The 21,918-nt window shown below is 39.1% G+C and overlaps 2 protein-coding genes across 2 annotated transcripts; one reads left to right on the top strand and one right to left on the bottom strand.

Moving 5' to 3' along the window:
* Positions 1-664: 664 nt before the first annotated feature.
* chpfa (chondroitin polymerizing factor a) lies at positions 665-8,404 on the bottom strand. Its single transcript, XM_034236910.1, has 4 exons — positions 7,893-8,404; positions 6,035-6,599; positions 4,350-4,532; positions 665-4,229 (listed from the first exon to the last, which is right to left on the bottom strand). Exons 1-4 carry the CDS (start codon positions 8,186-8,188, stop codon positions 2,967-2,969), a joined length of 2,307 nt encoding a protein of 768 aa, XP_034092801.1. The 5' UTR covers positions 8,189-8,404; the 3' UTR covers positions 665-2,966.
* Positions 8,405-11,047: 2,643 nt separating this feature from the next.
* Positions 11,048-19,263, top strand: LOC117560123 (pyridoxal kinase-like). Its single transcript, XM_034236919.1, has 11 exons — positions 11,048-11,328; positions 13,617-13,671; positions 15,129-15,233; positions 15,504-15,587; positions 15,997-16,031; positions 16,179-16,264; positions 16,486-16,531; positions 16,612-16,723; positions 17,139-17,275; positions 17,371-17,437; positions 17,868-19,263. The coding sequence occupies exons 1-11, from the start codon at positions 11,083-11,085 to the stop codon at positions 17,993-17,995; spliced, it is 1,101 nt and encodes a 366-aa protein (XP_034092810.1). The 5' UTR covers positions 11,048-11,082; the 3' UTR covers positions 17,996-19,263.
* Positions 19,264-21,918: the final 2,655 nt, after the last annotated feature.

The raw sequence follows: 21,918 nt of genomic DNA, 5'->3' as shown, positions 1-21,918 counted from the left end.
GCTTGCCAAAGGTGGATATTTTGTAGACAATATGTAACAACTCATAGAGGCTTTCAACAAGTATCATTATCTAGTTAGGATAAGTGATATATTGAGCACTTCGCTTAATTCTGATCCTCAAAATACCATCCAGGTGAAACCGGGTTGTTGTGAAAACTAAGAACATCTCGTACAAGTTTGTAGGGGGACTTGAAACAACTGTGTCTCAGTGTGGGAGGAGAAAGTCTTGGGATCAAACGTAAAAAGAAGTACAAAATAATGACTTACAATTAAGTCCCAGCTGCTCTGTAGTTATGTGGTTTTACAGCATGCCTCAGGGTAGTACACATAGAACCTTGAAATAACTAAAGCTGTAATTAAGGTTGCAACGTTTTTCCTGTTTTTACCCAGCCCAGACATCAGGAATACCTCGGCTCTGACATGGTCAGGAATGTTAACTGCAGGCCACTGAGCGCACGCTGGGAACATGGAGGAGATGACATTATTACCAGTGGGTATTAGAAGAATTATTTCTACATGTTGTTCAGTTGCTCACCTCAGCTGCATGTCCTGGTGTTTCACCTGCCGACAGTTACGCGCTCTTCTGCTGACACCTAAAGGACAAACTGGATTCTGTAGCTTTAATGCAAAATAAATCTTATCTTAAAACAAAACAACAAAGAAGAAATGTTATACAAATACTCTTTATTTAAAAATTACAATAATTCACAGTTCATTTGGGAATTACAGCACACAATTAAATGTGATGAGCATTCATTAAAATGTATCGCTTTGGTTATACTAGTACCCATATCCATAAAATAATGTAAACCTATAGGTTCAAACATCAATAGAAATAAAAAAGGTATTTGCCTGCTTCTTTGAATGAATTACATGCAAACATACATTTTAAATTATCTTCATGGTCAAATGTCATGATTTTCAATGCTCAAAATACAGTACGTTTAATTTGTCACCAAATATAATAAAAGTATCATTTGCTGTGTACATAAAGCTACAATAAGCTTAAAAATAGAATCTATAAAATATTTATAAATGTACAGAGAATGCTGTGGAAGCCTCTGTTAGTGCGGAAGTATTCAGAATCTGCATAAGTCATAGAGAAATGGCAGATAAATAAGTTATGGACAAAACACTTAAGTCTTCGCTCAGCGATGGCGGCGGTGTTAACAACACGGGGTGATTAATCTGCCACGTTCGCTTGATTTTAAGCTTCTCACGTTTACAGAAGGCAGAGACGACCCAGATCACCACAATAACTTCATATTGTAATCCGAGCCCTCCGTCTTTCACAGTGGTTTTTTGGAAGATTCAGTTTCCATTTCTGCACATTATTAGTGTCATACTCTTCTGCTCTCTAAAGAAAGAGATGCGTTATAAAAATGACCTCCGCGGTCTTTGTTCACATGGCAGAAAATACAGCAAACACTGTTGAGGATCACCACTGCAGATGTAGCGTTTCCAATAAATACTTTGAATCCGATTAAAGTTAAATAAAATGGACTTGCCTAAATGTATTTCAAAGCAAATTTGATGATGAAAAGTGTCTAGTGTCAGCAAAATACATTAAAAGGTCTTTTCAAAAGAAAATACAGTGTATTTACTTAACATTGAACAGAAAGCACCAGATGCTTTATGCAATGTCATGAACAGTATTGTGATAAACACACTGCTGTACTTGCAGCAATTGTCTTTGAAATAGAAAGTCCCCCTCCATTGGACATATAGCCAGTTGTGTTATCTGTAATATTGCACATTATAATATACTAATAACTTGCTGGTGTCCAGTACCGATACATCCACATCCACATCCACAACAGAAGATCAACCCCTCCTCTGCTTAGAGGCACATTTAAAACTTGTCACCTTAAAAAAAAGAAAAGTTAACTGACTCTCCATTCATTCCTCCCAGCTGTGTAACAGGCTTTATCCACAGTGGAAGATACTATCTCCCACCCACCCAACAGTCAGTGTCAAGGCACATATACAAAGATGTGCCTTTGTAAAAAGCTCAATGCTTCAATGTGAATGAGCACACAACCTGTGGTGCAATATACCGATTATCTTTTAGAGCTTCACGTTAAAGCCCCATCTTACAATATCTTTGAAATTAACAATAAAAATGGACAATGAGTAGGATTTTTCAACATTCACAGTCAGCCTCTCCTCACCGGATCAATGAGGTTTACTGTGGTCGCCAGCGTGTAAAAGCAAAACCTCAGGGTCACGTTTTTGGTGCAAGCATTGTCCGCATGGTGTTTCACCACACTATATTTGCATTTTTTTGGCACTGTGTTCACCATTCTTTTGGCTTTTTCTTTGATCTGTGCTTACAATCTGGCACCTGGTTGCTGCGTTTTATAAATGTTGGTGCACACAAAAAGCCCCCAACGCAGCAAAATGAACAGAAAATAGAAAATACAGGCAGAGCTGCTGAAACAGACACCCATTCTATACACATACAAATACAATCCTACTCATTGTGCCTTTAAATCAAATGCCATTCTAAAATGTGAAAGTATTGCAGCTAATTCTTCTGATCCCACTGAATATCTGAACTGAACACGAGAGACGACACCATTGGGTCACCTATGTCCCCTGGACACCAAAGACATAACAGCTGGATGAACCAGCACCGCGTCAAGGCTCTGCTGCTGGCAGTTTCTCCCAACAAGTGATCAAAACTTGTAAATTGCAGCTTTTTAGAATCGTCACAGTAGCAAAATATTTGGTTCTAGCAACTCATATGCATTGTAAACATTTAAGAAAGTTTTCATTCGGAATGTACTGCATTCATTTTTCCAAGCTAGCTACAACCTCAAACTAAAGAATGCTAGAGAATGTCAGGCAGCATCACATATGTCACCTCAGTTCTCCAGACTTTAGTTGTGCTAGCTTGCATCATAAGGTTTTAGAGCAACAAACACAGTTTGTAACCTCAATATAATGGAAGTTTAATTCTGGTTTCAAGTGCTGTTTCCTTGTTCTTGCTCAAACAGTAGCATGGCAAGCTGGGAGCACGAACCGAGACCTTCCAGGTTGCTCTGAACACATCTGTGATAGATGTCTTCACTTAGCCGTGGGTTGCAGGCTTGGTAGCTGTACGGCTGGTGCAATGCTGGCTCCACTGCCCTGAACACGTGCAGGGCCGAATAGTTTAAGAACATGTCAAAGATGTCCAGGGTATCTAGAATCTCCTCATTCTCTTGGACGTCTGCCACCATTTGCGTTCGAGTTGCCATGTAGTCCGAGTTGTAAAAACACGCTTCTTCAAATGACCTGCGGTCAAAATGGCCTGCGTCCTTGACCAGATCAACTGTTGCCGGATGTGGCTGGTTGTGATAAGCCACGTCAGGGTTGAAGTCCTGGAAATGGACAGGGAAGAACACCTGCCAGTTGTTTATGGAGTTCATGCGGCAACGGTTCAGAAATTCTGAATTGACATTTGTTTTAATGTTAGCCAGGAAGAACAGCGAGTCAACTGGGTGCTTCTTTGAGATGATGTCCATGAATTTGATCTGGGATGGAGTTTCTGTCTTGACACTTATCCATGGGATTTTTACTGCAGGGTATTTACGTTCATAAGTGTTTATCTGAGCCTTCACACTGGCGAATATATCATTCTGGTTGACTTGCTGTGCCTCTACTGGGTCATAAATAAATAAGAATGTGAGAATGGCATTTTCACTAGTCTCAAAAGCATTTGAAGCATAGACTCCCAGGAAATGATCCACAGAGCTCCGGTCCTGCAGAGTAAGAGGTATAATGATGTGAATCCTGGTAGCTTCAGTGACGTAGGGCATGGGGATGATCTCAGTCCGACTCAAAGGTCGCACCAGATGAACTCGCTTAGTGATAGAACGGCTGTGACCTTTCTGGTTCACCACCTCCAGCTGAAGGTCCAAGGTGTACTCCATGCCCCTGACGGGGTCGAAGCGTCTATACCCGTTAATTAGCTGCTGCTTCTTCAGGTGAAGGACAGGCTTATACTTCTTGTTCAGCTCTAGCAAAGCTACATCAATGACATCGGCCACATCTATGCGGTCAATGCCCTGCAGTTCACACTTTGGAGAGCCATCGATGCATGAATAAATCTCTTCCTCTGTAAAGTATTCCCACTTCAGAACTTCAAACCGAGATTTTGGTTCAAACGGTGGATTGATCCCCACAGGCCACTGGGAACTCCGGTTGCCATCAAAAGCAACCACACTCACGTTCTTTATTTCTGCCTGTGGAAACACAAGATGTGTTTAAGATCTAGCTGACCTGCCAGAGGCAAGCAAAGAAAAGCCTGGTTTTTATTTTTGACTGAACCATAGGTAATTTGTGGCACTTGAAAAGCAGCTTACCTGCAGTTTAGCAATCTCATCGTAGGTCTTCTGGAGTTCAATCTCAGTGAAGTATCGGTGCAGCCTGTACATCTGTTCAGGGTCAGCCACTGGATGGACAGTCAGAGCTTTCTTGAACTGTTCACTTTCTTCTTTACTCGGATCTGAGTTTTTTCCTAACTCATAATGGTGGTACTGAAGCCCCTGAGAAGAAACAAGAGACGTCTTTACATGAGGCATATTCAATCCTGAATGACAGAAACATGTCTAACGTTTCTCCAAGCATAAGTTTTATGCCGTGCTGCTATTCAAACAAACATTACACGCTATCTAGGCAGCTTCTAGGGCTCATCTTCACAGCAAACAATCTGGTTTCAACCATAATTGCATAGTGAAGGCAAGACAGGGATTCATTCAGCAACAATCCAACATTCTTTTGTTATACAACAGCTTTCTATTGTCAAAGTTTTGAACATTTCAGGAATCTAATTTGTTCTGGGATTATGGGATTCAAGAGATCCTTTATCTTAATTAAGCTCTCCAGTGTTTATGATCACAGGCAGCATCAGGTTTAACTGCAAGAGCAAAGAATTTAAAAGGTTGAAACCTAATAACATAAATGACCGGAATCCCACTTAAGACACAGTCACTTAAGCTGAAAACAGAGTAGCGTCCTAAGGAGCTTGAGTGATTAAAAAAGTGAATCCAATCTGATCAAGCTATTAAAAGAACAAAGAATGGAGATGCTGCTTAGCTGAGCAGTGAGGCCGTTCGGTTGCAAATGTTTACCAACAGCCTGTAGTGGTACGCTTAGTGAAGCATTATCCGTGCCTAATTGTCATCAATGTTGTCTCTTAACAGAAAATTGATGTCTGGCTCTGTGTTCAAGCTGATTTATTCAACCGCACCAGGCCTTTTAACTTTCCCCCAGCTCCCCCTCCCTCGTTCAGGGGGAGCTGGAGCTCGTCTGGCTCCAGGCATTTTAGTTAGCCATGCAACTCACACTCAACTGTGTAACAAGATGGTATCCTGCACCGTGGCCAAGGAGGAAGACATGGAAGCAAAAGACAGTGGAATACATCGACTTCAAAATACTGGTGTATAAATAATAAGGTTGCATTTCCTTTGATAACATTCTGACAATATATTTGAATATGTTCCACAAACAAACATGGATGATGCAAACTGAATGCAACAAACAATCACCCGAGAGGGCACTGGGACAAACAGACCTTGCTTGACCTTAATGCTAATGACATTACAGGAGCAGAGCATGTTGACCCACAGGGGATTTTCACACCATTGAACCTAAGCAAGGCTGAAATCAGCTGCGCTCTGTTACCTGTTCAACTATTCCACCTTGGAACTGTGGGGGGGGGGGGAAGGCTAAAGGGTATTAGCAATCTACTCTGTAATATAAATACCACCTTTGTGCTACAATGGTAATTACACTTTTATATAGCTGTCTTTCAGGTTTAAGTGTTGTCCTTGAGGCAAAGCTTGATTCCGGCAATGATAGTTTTGTTATTCTGTCGAGAAGGAGCCCTAAATGCTCTAAAGACTGTGTGGCATTATTTTCCTCTGTTGCTTTTCATTCATTTTAACTCTGAACTGCCTCATTATGTTCCCTTTTAACAGCAACCATTAAAAAATGTTATGGATAAAAAAAATGTGTTATTGATAGAAAATAGAAAATACACTCCTACCTGAAATTCATTGACGCAGTTGGTGTGTGTGTAATCAATGATGCATCTCCCGAGCCACTCGTCAGGCCTTGCGCTCAGGATGTCGTTCCTGCAGTTTTCCAGGTAGGGCTGGAGTCGGAGGAGCAAGGTACGTGACAGGATGTACCCGTACCCTCCGTAGCAGTACTTCCCTTCCATTTCTCCTCCTATGAACTCCTCCGGTTTGCCCATGTAGAGCTCTCGATCCATGCTCAGGTGATCCACCAGGGTTTTGATCCTGTCAGCTTCTGTGTAGGCGTCATCCTGGATGAAGTAGAACCAGTCGAATTCATTGATGTAATGGTCTAAGATGTGTTTGATGTTCTGATACATGTTCCATATCAGTCTCTCGTCTCCGTGAGAGACCACGAACATGCCATGAGGGACTTTGCGGTTGCGCATGCCTGTGAAGAAGATCACAGAGTCCAGGTGATGGCTGATGGTGCGATTGACTGCTACACCCAGAGTGTTTAGGGTGTTCTTGGATGTCAGGACCCCGACAAACAGACGCTCTCGCGTCCCCAACTCTGTGCTTATGTATTTAGCCCTGAAAAACACAGCACACAGTTAATGAATAAATGTTGAATCAAAAACTAGACGACACATGTTCACCAATGCTGAATACAAAATAAACTGCCTGTCACACAAAAGTACTACTAATGATTATTTCGACACCAACATATTTCATCAGATCTGTGGGTTTGATGATGCCATGGCAATTGTGTGATTAATTACACACTACCAAGGAAAAACACAAACTCTCTGGAAAAGTAAACGTGCAAGGACTTGAATTTTGATTGATCTTTGCAAACATGGCACACCCTACCCATGCCTCTATTATACTGTGCATTGGATCTATTACGCCTCTTAATAAGAACCACACAAAGGCAATTTGTAGAATATTTGATTAGCAGACAAATCAGAAACTATTCTCCAAAGAAAGACAAAATCAAACATTTTATGCTACTAACATCTCGTATGTAAAAATGTGATACATTTCTTAAACATGTATAAAAGTTAATGAAATAGGTTTGAGATTTTAGAGATTTGAAATGTTGGTCAGACAAAATAAGATATTTAGTCTCTGGATTTTTGTTTTGATATTCAATGATCAATTTGTCATAACCGGGGAAATCAAAGAGTATTTTTTTATCATTAAAAAAATGGTCTCTAGCTGCATACCTACCATTCTATTCCAAAGCAATAAATGGCACTGGTTGCCTGTGATACCTGTATGCTGAACAGTTTTAAGTTCTAACCTCAGAACACCTCAGGGAAAAGTCTCTTTCTCAGAATGGAATGCAATGCAACCACTTTGGGTGTGAGGGCTAACATTAAAACAAGGTCTCTATCCTGGAAACCCTGCCTGTTTACCAAGAATATGTGAAAAGAAATCATTCAGCATGGAACTGTAGTTAATATTAGCTCTGGCAGAAAAAGTAAGCAACCATAGACTGTAAATATAAAAGGTAGAGACCAGCAGAAGAAGTTGTGGCTTACAGTTGGTCAGACTTTCTGTGGCAATTTCAGCAAGACCAGTGATCTGAGGAAAGGCTACTGAAGAATTTAACTAAGTTATACCTGCCATTTGGTTTTGTATTGTAAGTGTAATGCAACATGTTGTTGGTTTAAAATATCATACCAACATGATATTGAGTGGCACTTATACATCTGGCAGCAGGTGAACACCATTATTATCATTCATGCATTACTGAAGATGAGCTATGGCCTCTGGTAGTGATAATAATGTGGCCTTTATTCAAACCAAGTATAAGCCATACACTCTGAGACTAGTTACAGACTATTGACCAGCTTCAGTGAACGGCCATAAAAAGCTTACCTGAAAACTTTCTTTGTGGCGCTCTGCTGGACTTGTTTATTTGGCACTATTCGCGGTTCAAAATCTTCGTCGGACTCCACATCGTTGCCAGTGGAAATAGAGTTGGGCTTTCGGGCTCCTTTCAGCAGTCCATCCTGACCCACAGTCACACCCACACCCTCACCCTCCTTACCGTCTAGGTAACACGCTTCGTCTGTCCAGTTTACACTTAATAAACTCAACGTAAACCCTAAAGAAATACCGATTACCACCGGGCCGACCGACCGCAGCACAGAAACAAACGCAGAGAATCTCATCTTGTGTGTCGGCTGCTGTGGTTGACAGCCCCGCGTCGCTTCAAAAAGCGTCCGAGCAGGCCTCTGGTCCGGGACGGGTCAACTGTACATCAAGTCAGAGTCTAAGCAGCTGTATCGATATTCAACTTGAGAAAAATATGTAACTTCTTCCTTCCATTTTACGCTGGATTCTTACGTGTCAGTGTAGCGGCTACCTGGCTCCTCCCCGGCCAGACATTAGCATCAGAGGCGGGACTAGTTCCCCTCTATGTGGATGCGTTCAGGCTGCGCTCGGCGGAGGGATATTTAAGAAGGCTGAAGGCAGGGAAATGCCAACTGGAACAACCATAGCCCCTAAGTGTGTTGACCTCCCTTTATATATGCTGGCATATTAAATGAATAATAAAAAGTGATGTATTTATCAATTGTGGGTATATATTTTTTTACTGGACCTGAAATTACAAACATTGGCATTAATATAAAGCTCATTACAAAACCATAAAATATATCAAACCATGAGATATGTCAGCAACACAAGTTCATTCACATGCATTTGTAAAGGTATTTGTACTCTAATAAGGATTCACATTTAATTACCTCAAATAGTTCCACTCCAATACAATTCAGAGGGAAACTATTGCTATTGCTTTTACTATATTGCCATTACCATTAATATTATTATTTGACAGCTGTATATAACTCCACACATTTCAGCATCATACAAATATTTATTTTATTCAGTCAGTGTTGTTTTCAATAACTTAAAATCAACATATAGTGTAATATTGTATAAAACTGTAACAATAATACTCAGAGGGAGCATTTAAGTATTTTATACACTTTTTACACACAATACTTACATATTCAAAAGTTTTAAATGCAGGGTAATGCTCCTTGTATGGAGTATTTTTGGGTGTAGTTGAAAAGGATGTGAACACTTTCTCCTCGACCATTGGCCTGACATGCAGACTGATACCAACCAGGTGCACCACTGAACACACATATATTTCCTCCCTCTGGCTATCAATCTTTCCTCAGTGCTCACTAGACACTTACAAGGGTTATTACCATGTGCTCAAAAACTTCAAAGTTCGCCCCATGTTGTTAACTACTACTGCTTGTATCACTCTCCTTGTGATGCGCCCTTACATGTTCTATAGAGCATAAATCATCTAAAAGAGAGCAAAAGCAATCAATCAAATGTCTGTGTACCTCATTTGTTGTTACAATTTAACTTTACCTTTAGTTCATGTCAGTAAAAATGCATTTTGTCTGATTTAAGATTTGTAATTGAAGATTTGTAATGTATTCTGATTTTCCAGGTAACTTGTTTTATCTGGTCCTTCCACCAGAGTCCTTAATGATTGTAAACAGTGGTCTTGTAAAACTGTTTATTATTACATATTTAACAACCCAATACAATATATTATTTCTTCATTGATTTACCTTATACTATACCCAATTCATGCCATTGTACTTTGTATTTGTTCAGTTTAAAATGAGTACAATGGTGCTCTTCACAACTTCAGTCGAGCTTCTCCAGACCTTCCTTATCAATGATCCACAAGAAAAGTCATCTCTGTGTATGTCAGCGATGATGAGCTCAGCGTTCAGATCATCCACCTGGCTCCCCTCTCCTCTATCTGGCCTCTGTGCTTCTCCAGTCAGGGCCTCTGTGCTTTGTGGTCTGCTCAGTTGATCCTTTAACTGCATCTTTTGTTTTCCTTATCTGAAACTAGCTGCCTCCACCCCGTCACCCTGAACCCCAATCAGCCAGAACAGCAGGTTTTTAAAAACGGTCATAATCTAAATACCTCTCTGTGATATGTTATTAAAATATAAATATAAAAAGTATCCTATCTTGTAATATTGAGATTGTGCTTTTGATCCACAACTTAATTCTCAGCTCTCTTGTGCCCTCTAGTGGTAACAAACATACTTGCCTATTTACTTGATTTTGGATCATAAACGGTTGTTCAAATGGATTAAGATAAGGGGTCAGGCATTAGAGAATAAACTATCCCTCAGTGTATCTTACATTTAGCTCCACACATTAATGAATAATTATTTGTTCTTCTTCTTCCAAAGTCGCGGCCACAAACACAATCGGCACTATATATTCTACTGCTGTGTATTTTTATTGATGCAGATTGAAACATATCTATTTATTCAATTATTGAAAACGTTTTTATATCCAACTCTTTGGTGGAATGTTTTCAGTAAATAAATGTCTTTGTATTCTGAAAATGCTATACATGAATTCACAGGGGGAGAATTTCATTATAAGCATCACAGAATCACACAAATAAATTAATCAATCATTAGTTGTTGTATTGTAAGCTCTCATACACGCATGCTGAGATGATTCAAAGCTCTTATAAGACATTATTTAATTTACCATAACACATACAAATTATTAAATATAGTTTACAACATTTTTAAATACTAAATACTATTCTAATGTTTATCTAAACCTAATATGAGGCTTTAACTTAAGTTGAATTGTTATGTACTTATACTTTAAATGAAATGAGTATCTATATTTAATGTTATTTTATACTTTAACTTAGGCTAAGTTTAGGCTACTATGAATGCAAATTGTGTTTTTTACTTCACTACATTTAGTGTGATGAGTTTATTTACTGCCATTTGTTCTACTTTGGTACGTTTTTTTAATATTAAGTATTTTCACACTGCATTATTTCTACTGTTATTTGAGTACAATATCTAAATACCTCTTTCACCACTTCTCTGAATATTGTTTTAATATAAAATTGCAAAGCTATCGTGAATCGTCAATTTACTGAAGCTGAAGTTACCGTGATTTTGGTAGGACGCTAGTGTCTCCCACATTCGTCAGGAGCCATTGAATGCAACCGTTTAGGTGTCTTTGTAGCTGCCTGAAGAAAAACTAAATGTCACTAGCAGCACCGTTGCTTCTGTCCTTCAATGCTGGAGTTATTGCTCACATGCTTAGTGTCCGCGTGTTAGAGCCTGTGCACATTTTTAATGCAGCTTTAGGATTCATCACGTCTGTTGTCTCTACGTTTTTTTTAAACGCAGTCTGTGTTATTGCGGTAATGGAGTGTCGTGTGCTGTCCATTCAGAGTCATGTTGTCAGGGGATATGTTGGGAACAAGTCGGCAACATTCCCGTTGCAGGTAAGAACCGGATCTATCATCCTGTATCATGCGTCTCAGCCTGGCAACAAAACAGAGAAAACTGCCCTAAACATGGAAATTACATTATATAGGAAGTGCATTTCTTATAGAGCGTGACTTCCTGCTTTGGGTTAAGAGTCTTGCATTCATTAAAAACATTATCCGAAAATGTCCTGCCCTTCCAAACTACATAGGCTAGGCCTTTTTAAAATGTTTAGAGTTTACACACCTAGACTTAAAGAAACATTCCTGTTTAGTAAAATACTGAATGTCTATTAATTGAATAAAAAAAACCTGACGTCCTGTGATGTAATATCGATTCTTAAATTATAGTACAGAGCATTGTTGCCAGTTATCTGCTCCTTACAAAACATAGTGTGTAGCAAACCATAAACCATAGACTTTGTAAAGTGATAACTTTTCATAATAAGGAGGCGTGTGGTGCAGTGGGTTGAGCGTTGGTGTTCGGATCAGGGGGTCACAGGTTCAAACCAAGCGGCAAACTGGGGAACAGCCGGGACGCCAATACGGAAGTGCCACACACTGCAGTTCATACATGGGCCGCTAGGGACTGGCTGCAGAAAGGAGCAATTTCCATAGACCCCCATGTTAAAATGCCCAACTTTACAGCAAAAAAAACATGTTTCTACCCATGGATGCAATAAATATTATTATCGATATAGTTAGATTCCACCTTCATGATTATGAATCTGTGAGTGAATTGTTTTCTAACACGACCCTTTTATTTATATTAGGTCTTAAAGTTTTTGCATAAATTAGGGCGTGGTCACTTTGATGTACATTATGTACATGCCTCACTGTCAGCTAACAGCAACCATAGAGGCTACAACGTTAGTTAGTCATAGTACTGTACTTGACCCTTTAGTTTTAGCCGTGTTCGTGGTGATTGTGCCTTTTAGGGAATATTGTTACAAATACCAGATAATTAAAATGTCGTGCTGTGCTCTTGAATGTACTAACAGAACTTCCAAGAAGTCTAAAATGATCATATTATACATGTTAACCCCGTTCGCAGGTGTTTGTGTGCTTGGTAGCTTAGCTTGTTACTTATTAGCCAGCTAAGGACGTAACCCTTTATGCATACATATACATTTTAGTTTATGATTCAGCCTTGGGTAAGTCTTTTATAGTCTATGGCTATGACGCCCATAATGCTAAACGGGAGCAAATGTTAATAGGGGACCCAATTATCCCAGTGGTGGCCAACGGAGCCGCAGGGGGCTAGCTCCAGCCGGCGTCCCGGAGCTAGCCCACTGCGGCTCCGTTAGGTCCGGGCGATGGAGTCCGTCTTTTCTCAACGTGTGAATGACAAGCATTAATAATAACAAAATATAGCTAATTCTCTTGCAGATTGTCTCATTTGATTATGAATGTAACGTTTATATAGGGGAACTACACTGTTAGCAGTAACTTGGTATGCATGTATTTCATGTTAGCTTAGCTTCTTAGCCTGAGCTAGCTCTGTTTACTTCCAGTTCGGAGGCAGCAGGTCCCACCTCGGCTCCGCCTCTTTGCCCTTATTTGGAGCAGGCGGGATTATACTCTGACGTCACAGTCGAGCCGTTAGTGGCCGACTCCGCCTACTAAGGGCTTCACGGCAACTCTGCAGAATCCTATGGGTGACGTCACGGACACTACGTCCATTTATATATACAGTCTATGTTCAAACCCCACTGCAGTCAGCATGTCGTTGTGTCCCTGGGCAAGACACTTCACCCCAAATTGCTCCTGTGGGGATTGTCCACAGTATTGAGTATGTAAGTCGCATTGGATAAAAGCGTCTAACAAGTGACATGTAATGTAATAACGTTGAAGCTTAGAGATGTTTTTTGTGTATTTATTTTAATGTCCCAGATGACAGTGTGGAGTTTTTAAATGTTTAAAATTATGGTAGTTATTATGTGTTACCTCATCGTACCAATAAATGGTATTTATACTCAACTTTCAGAAATAGCTTTACATTGTAATTGGACATTTTGAAAAGCACATTGAAGTTCTGCATTTCAATATGATTTCCCACCCTCGAGAAGAATGTCTGACTCACAACACTTACACAATGAATAACCATTGTAAGCCATGTTAATTATCAAGTGTCCTGAAACATGCCAAGACAATGATCACAACAAAAACATTGGGATGCCAGAGAAACCAAGACAGTTCGTATTGAATGCCTCACTCAGTAATTCAGCATGCTGTTCCCACAGCACAGTGACATTCAGATGTCATTGTTGTCTGTTTTAACAGCTGTTTTATTTCTCTTTTCTCAGGTGCTGGGCTTTGAAGTGGACTCTATCAACTCTGTGCAGTTCTCCAATCACACAGGTTGGCTTTTAGATTTCCTAGTGTGGGAAAATAACTGATGCTGTTTCACTCAGTATGTGGATTCAGTTTTTATCTTTTAATTGAAATAGCAATAATAATCAATTATCTTTGAGGTTTTTTAATGTTATTACTGATGAAGAACTAGAAAGGGGATGCTTTAATTTTTGAGTCAAAAACAATTAGGTTGTGATGCATGTGGTGTCATAATGTGTCTGATAGGATCTTCGTACAGACTTTGACCACAATTGTATTGAATTTGCATCTTGTGCTCTACCAGCACTCAAACAAAGACACGCAAAACAAGTTAATCACTGCCCAAAGCTCATGTACTTTGCCTGTTTGTGTAACGTTGGATAAGCTTCATATGCATTCTTTAGTCCCACTCAGTGAAACATTATCTGATTGGCTTTAGAGGAGGGGTCTCTGTCCATCTGTTTTAAGTAAATATGTATGATGTTCTTTTCTATCCTTTACGTTAATGATTATTGTTTTTTGATTTTTATCTCTGGCTGGTTGTATTTTCGGAAGTTAAAATATAATAACCAACAGCGCTATCGTTATTCCACATACAACTAGTGCTTCATTATAGTCATTTTGTAAACAGAGGCATTACAAATACTTATCCCTTAAGCAAAATATAATAAAAACGTAATGTCTTATAACTTGCTGTCAGAAACACCTGTAGAGAGGATAGGTTTATAATCTTGGCTTCAGGTGCCAAAGCATGTGAAGAATGTGCCTTCACCACAGGGGCAGGAGACATTTCCACCACGTTACATCAATAAAAACCTCTGCTTTTAGTGAAAGTAGACTGTTTAGTTTTGAGTACATGAAGACAAATTATATTGTCAAGTATACACTAGTATATGTAGACAACTTTAATATTCAGAAACGTTAACTCTTATCACTCAACACTTTGTCATCAAAGCACATGCCTCGACTTTACCTCCAGCTTTCTGTTAAGCTCTCACCGGAGGGGGGGCTCTCTCTCTCGCTGGCTGAGGGTCAGGTTTGGCCTCTGTGTAACAGTATAAAGAATAAACCAAAGTGTGTTTGCGTTCATTCTTTATCCAATCATTTGCAGTCAGCACAACTTTCGAGGGTTTATTCTAGGTCAGTGTTGAAAGAGGGACAAAGAAAGGGGGAAAGTGGCAGCCAGGATACAGGCAGCCAGGATACAGGCATCCCATTCAGTCCGTGTGGAGGCCACGGGTTGGCCCTGGACACCACAGAGGAGAGGAACCTTAGAAGAGGGATTGGGGGGGTTTGGAAGACGAAAGCAAGAAGGGGGAACACCGTTTGATGGCACAGCAGGGCTAATACAAAAGGTTTTTTTTATTTAGTGTGTGCTATAGGTCCCCACGGATCCTCACAAAGTCTTAAAAGTATTTTCCAAATGTCAATGTCTTTCAAATGTCACGTCATTTTAAACCTCCATTCTCCTTCTTGAATCCTAGGCTACGCCCATTGGAAAGGTCAAGTTCTGACAGCGGATGAGCTAAATGTGCTGTATGAGGGCATTAAGCTCAACAAGGTGAACCGCTATGACTACATCCTTACAGGTGAGGCTATGCTTTGGAAGCATGGCAACATGGTTCTTTAGCAACGACATGTTATGACAGCTTTGTGTTTGCCCTTTATTAGAAGAGGTATGTTTTCCCCTAAGTTATTGATATGTAAACAAGTGTTCCCAACTGACTCAATACATCTGACCATTAGTTTGCTATTGATAAATTGGTTAGCATGAAAAATATTCAGTGTACTTAACAGTAGCAGCAAAGTATCACAGTCTAACAGTGGGTCATTGTCTTCATCACACGTTCATCTCCAAGGTTACAGCAGAGACACGTCCTTCTTGATGACGGTTGTTGACATCATTCAGGAGCTGAAGAAGGCCAATCCCAGCCTGGTATATGGTGAGTAAACATTGTTACTTTGTTTACATTTCAAATTGAAATAAGGTATATTGCTTTGCTGACTCGATCATTGAATGGACAGAAACAATTGTATTCATAGATCAATCGTCACAATTAAGCCTGCTATTTTAGCTTCTCTTTTGCTGCTCTCCTTTGTATTGATGATGAATAAATTGATAACATGACTTTCGGTTTGAACTTTTCACTCATTTCTGGCGTTCTACTGTCTAAACATTACATTTATCAATAAAATAATTTTAAATTAGGCTTAATTCATTAGGAAAATTAGCGTCAGTTCTTAACATACAGCCTTTTTGTTCTTAGTGTAATGAAGTTAAAGCCCTAACAGAGTGTAACCGTTGTCCTCAACGCAGGTGCAAAGTTTAACCTAAAGTTGTATTTTTCACAGTTTGTGATCCTGTTATGGGAGACCAGGGGGCTATGGTAAGCATCTTACCATCATTTCCCGTTTTCTTTGTCCAAACTATCCAGTTGATGAGAGTTACTTTACTCTGCACTCTTTTATTTTTATTTTCACCATAAGTTTGTCCATATTTGTAATTGTTTTATTGTTTTTGCGGTCTGTATCAGTACGTTCCAGAGTACCTGCTGCCCGTCTACAGGGACAATGTGGTGCCTTTGGCTGACATCCTCACCCCCAACCAGTTTGAAGCAGAGTGAGTGCACTTCCAGTCATCATAAACTAAATGTATAGTACGCAAACCCACATACTAGAAATTAATAGAAAAACCTCCATACACGAGCCGTGTACATGAATTAGGAAATAATACTAATAGCCTTATTAGCTGGCTTATAGGCAGAAATATTAAATTAGTCATTGATCATTATCTGATGCAGGTAAATACTCATCTAAAACAACTGCCAATATTTTACACAGGCTATTAACCGGGAGAAAAATCACCACAGAAGAAGATGCTGTTGAGGTTAGTATCATTATATTTCTGACTATTTAGTTTTTTAAATCAATAATGGTTGAGGAAATGGGACCCCTCCGACTCTCCAGGTGATGGACTTGCTTCATAAAATGGGACCAGAGACTGTCGTCCTCACCAGCACAGACCTGCCCTCCAGACGTGGGGACCAGTTCCTGGTGGCCCTCGGGAGCCAAAAGATAGGTCAAATGACTTACCAACTGAGTTTTAGTGATTCCTGGTTCATATATATTGTGTTGGCACGTTATGTTAGACCTTAGTCTTTCTTTTAGCTAAAAATGTATTATTTTAAAAATGATGAGATAGTGGTTTACTTCAACCTCTTGTGGCCGATATAAGCATTACAACAACAGTTGAAAGGAAAAACTAAATTTGTAAAATGATCCAAAGTAAAAAAAACTATTTTTCTTTGGTATTGAAATTGTTTTCCACCTGTATAAATGTTATGTTGTATATGTTTAAAAAATCTTGCCATTCAGGGCTTCCATAGTGTGTTCCCCCTGGCAGTTATGATATCAATATCCTGTGTGTCTCCAATTTCCCCCAGGGAACAAATAAAGTATTTCTGTTTCTAACTTCTGATTCTGGATCACTTTAGTGAAACCAGATGGGACCGTCACCAGTCAGATAATCTGCATGGACATTCCCAAAGTGGATGCTGTATTTGTGGGGACAGGAGACCTGTTTGCTGCCTTGTTGCTGGCCTGGACTCACCACCACCCCAAAGACCTGAAGGTCAGTGGCACATTAGACTTTTCAATCTATCTAGGCTAATTATGTTGCTACATTCCTTAATAAACTGACACAAATGTTCTTTCTGTTATTCACAGGCTGCCTGTGAAAAGACTGTTTCGGTCATGCACCATGTCATAAAGAGGACCATAACCTTTGCTAACGGTAGGATTGATGTGTGTTTTGACTTTATTTTTTCTTTATGTTTAGTCATATACTGAACCTAAAGGACACTTATTTGCTCCCTTCTGCTGTTAGTACTATATTTACACAATCAATAGTAATATTTCATCCAGTAGTGTGCACTATGTAGACGCCACCAGCATTTTCTCAAAGAAAATGTGTTGTAGACACAGTTTATCAAATTACTTCACATCGTTTGCCATCTCAAAGATTTGCTTTTGATATTGTTGGGTTTCGAGTTAAAGTAAATATCATGTAGAAGGAGGCATACAACGTTGTCATAATTGTTTGTTGCTCTTGTAACTGTATGTAAAGCATTCACTGAGACAAGACTCTGTGACTACGAGATTGAACAGTAAGCCAGTCAATAAAAACCTTGTGCTTTCTTTTCATCTGCTGTTCTCTATTCCAGAGTTGGCTGGCCCCGGGAAAAGGCCCAGTCCGGCACAACTGGAGCTGAGGATGGTTCAGAGCAAAGCCGACATTGAGAATCCTGCCATTGTTGTGGAAGCTAAGGTTTTACAAAAGTATTCACACTGAATACCGTAACGTTGTCGTAAAAAAATCAAATTTAGCTGGTTAACAACCGGCTTCAAATCTGGGCCGTCCTCCAAACACATGTAGGAATTTCACATCAAAAACTGGTTCGTGTCTCTGCCTTACAGAATCTCTGAGGGAGTACAATATGTATTCACGAGTGGGTTCAGCAGGATATGCTGTTCTGCTCACAAACACAGTAGAATCACTGCCATATACATCCGTCCTATGGCCTGTGTCGACATCATCTGCCATTCAAAACAAATGACGACATTAGCCAATGATGTTTAGGTTTAAAGATAGTGTTAGTGTACTTGAATCATCACCAAAATGGTGAAAATGATCTATTCTTTTAAATTCTTTATCTATAAAATAACTCATCTGAATTAAGCTGTAAGATGCTTGACTATGCCTTTTACTTGTATGGATCAAAAGTAAGGACTAGTCACTTGTACTGGTGTTGCTCACAAGGCATTATAAGCACATCCATAAACTATTTACGATATATTTAAAACATTACTGTTTAAGCCAGAAGCAGCACATGATGCAAAAGTAAACAGCTTCCGGTGAAAAGTAATAATTTCTCAATGATGTCGGATTCACAGAGATTTTAAGTGCATAGGGAGTTTTCTGAATGTTTATAATAAAACATGTATGAATCAATGCATGCAGTGTGCTTATAATGCCTTTGTGTGTTTTATTATGCACTTAAGCTAAGTGTTATCCACTAATACATGCAGATCTAATGCATTATAAGTGTTGAAATGTTAATTGTGAGTCCAACAAAATTTCAAATCATCTTATGCAATCAATGTGTGGTCTATACAGTTTATTTACCAATTAGTTTTATTTCAAATGTAGTTTAACGATAATCATGAAAATAGTTGATTTACTGAATATTCTGAAAATGTTTTTCACCTCCTTTTTTAATTATGCATTGATGTCTTGAACTAGCAGATGTAATACATGTTAGATCCATGTCTTAAGCATCTCAAATTGAGGTATTTGCACAGATAATCTTTAATATATTTACGAATGATCATCTTATTAATTTTTGACTGTTGTCATATCTCACTTAAAAAGTTGGTATGAAAGACCATGCTGTAAAAATTGCCTTAACAGGGTTTAGAATAACAACTATGGTTATGAATGTTTTTGTGTACTAATGTAATAGTGGATCCTCACACATAATATTGCCAAGCATTGAGCTGCTGCTCTGAAAGACAGCAATACAAGAAGATAAATAATAAATGATTCATATTTTACTGAAACTGTGTTTTGATTTGATTTGTATTGGCTTATCTTTTATAAATAGGTTGCAAGATGAGTCTTAATGATGTGATGTTAACTGTTTTTACTGAAACTTTTTCTTTTAGGTCTATCAATGTAACTGTGGGCAAAAGAGCAAAATAAAGCCAAAGTGTTCACTTGAGGTTGGTCCATTTACTGTCAAGTAAAAAATAAATGATAACAAGATGGGATAAAATTGAAAAACACATTTGCCTGGCACAAAAAATAAACTAGACATGCTGTTTGTAAAATGCTTTAGACCGCAGAAGTACAAGTACAAAATTGTACTTCAGAAAAAACGAAAAAGGTTGATTCAAAAAGGCATTCTAAATAAAGCTTATTTGAGTGGATTTCATATTCATGTATTACAAATCTCACTAGATGCTTTTTTATATGGAAGAAATAAGGAAATGAAGCAAAAACGTATAAGGAAGGAAAACAAGTCAGCTTCCAAGTGCTTATATACTACAGTGTGATTGAACCCAGGTGACGGCTCCATTTTGCCAGCACTAATCCACAGTATGAATAGCAAGGGATTAACCCAAATAACCAGACAGGCCAATATGTCTGCCTGATGGCAAACTGGATGCAGTAAGCAAGAATAACCTGGCTGAGAAACTGGTTGTGAAAGAGCAGGGATGATTTGTTATAGTGACTGGTTCACATTACATTATAATTCAGCAAGATATGATGCCATATGTTACCAACAGACATGCCAGATTTGTCACACTAAAGGCCTCCGGCTTATGTGTGCAAGTTTCTGATCCCTCAGCTTGTCCCACTTCCAACTCGTGCTGCAGCTATGCAAACACACCAGCAGAGGGCTAAAGAGGTCTAAAGTTGACCCACCATGCACTCACACACAGGGAGGGAAATTACTTTAATTACATGGCTGCTTCTCAGGTCGATTAAATGAAATCCTTGCTTCCCTCACTTGCGTCGTTTCCCTGCGTTTAGTCCCTCCCACCAGGGAAGCATGGAGGGACGCAAGGAAACCACGAGAAGCAGGGAAATTAGTTTTAAGAGCAATGGGACGTCCTTTCCTCCGGAGCGTCACGTGAAGCGACGTCCGTTTGTGATGACGCTGCACAGCTGATCGTCTGACAGCAGCCAGCTCTGTCCCCGTTATTTCCACACACACCCTCGCCTCTGTTAGTACACATTTACTGACACAAACATTTGTATCATCTGTTGTAGATCCCAATAAATAAAATAAAATAAGAACTCATTCTCAAAAAAGATAAACGCCATTCTTAAAATGTATAAACGAACAATAGTTTGATTAATATTGATTAGAGTGCACAAAAGAAATAAAAATAATTGAGAGAAGAAAAAGAGATATGTTATTGTTATCTATCAAAACCCAGTTAGATTAACATTCATTGGATTGCACACTTTGTTTGTTTGTTTGTTTGTTTGGATATGTAGCACATTAACATTTAAATAGCACTTAATGACTGACTGAATGGAAATGACAATAAATGAAAATGTAAAACGAAAAAAGCGATCATGAAAATGTTTCCAACAAATGAATAAAATGATTTTTGACCACTTTGTTGTTCAGATATATCACATATGTGTAACTAAATGAAACAGGAATTGAAACAAAACACGGTATAAACTGAGGAGTGACTCTCGTGAGGTTCATGTGTTTTCTTCACTCCGCTGGGAAACGGCTCTCATGTCAAGAAGCATCAGATCAGTGCATGCACTGCATCGTCCAATCAGTGAGCGATACACAGTAAGGGGGCGGGGCGAGTATCTGAGGATTTCATCGGAGGATGGTCTGGTGATTCCTCGATTATCGCTCCTCCATTATCGCTCCTCGCTCCTCGATCCCTCGGTCCTCCGGCAGAAATAAGAGCCATGGGACGGTACTCAAGATGGCGCAGGCAAATCAACTTCCGGTGAGACCGAGGAGCGAGGAGCGAGGAAATGAAAATAGTCGACCTGAGAAGCAGCCCATGTCACTGGCTGTGAAAGGTTACGAGCCAAAGGTCAGCAAAAAGGGAATACCTTGTGCACCATGACACATGCATCGACATGACTCTTTTATTAATGAAGAATAACCCAATAAAGGCCCAATACATTTCCTTTTTTGTTTCCCATAACAACAAACTCTGCCACAGGTTATGGGTGACTGACATTAGGCTTGATCCAATGTACAGTGTTTGGGAGTCATTTAAGAAGTGTAACTACAACTTGCAGTAGCTTGCTGGTAGTTCAACAACATTAATATTTGCATAGGTATTCAAATCAAAAGTAATACATTTTGTTCGTGCCATTTTTGTGAAGTTTACTACTGAATCTACAAACCGTAAAAGAAAGGTTATTATTTGGTTCTTTTATCTTACTTTTCCTTCTCTGCTGTAATTGAGCACATTTTGTACCAGGTGCATCCAAATATTCTTAAATAAAGGAATATGATTGTCAACAAGTTTTACACATGTGTACGGTTTAAAGTTTGTATTTCTACTTTGTAACCTAGAGAAGCTCTGTACATTTAGCTTATCATGAATTAGATCATTTTATGAAACTTGTTGAGTTATGTTGTCCGTTTTTTGTATACAGACGATTATTTGTGTCTTTCTGAGACAAAGGGATACTTACAAAATAATAATTACACATATTAATTC

This window comes from Gymnodraco acuticeps, unplaced genomic scaffold, assembly GCF_902827175.1.
Source record: "Gymnodraco acuticeps unplaced genomic scaffold, fGymAcu1.1, whole genome shotgun sequence".
In the NCBI taxonomy this organism is placed as follows: domain Eukaryota; kingdom Metazoa; phylum Chordata; class Actinopteri; order Perciformes; family Bathydraconidae; genus Gymnodraco; species Gymnodraco acuticeps.
The sequence above is the reverse complement of the archived record's forward strand: the minus strand, read 5'-3'. Positions and strand labels throughout refer to the sequence as shown.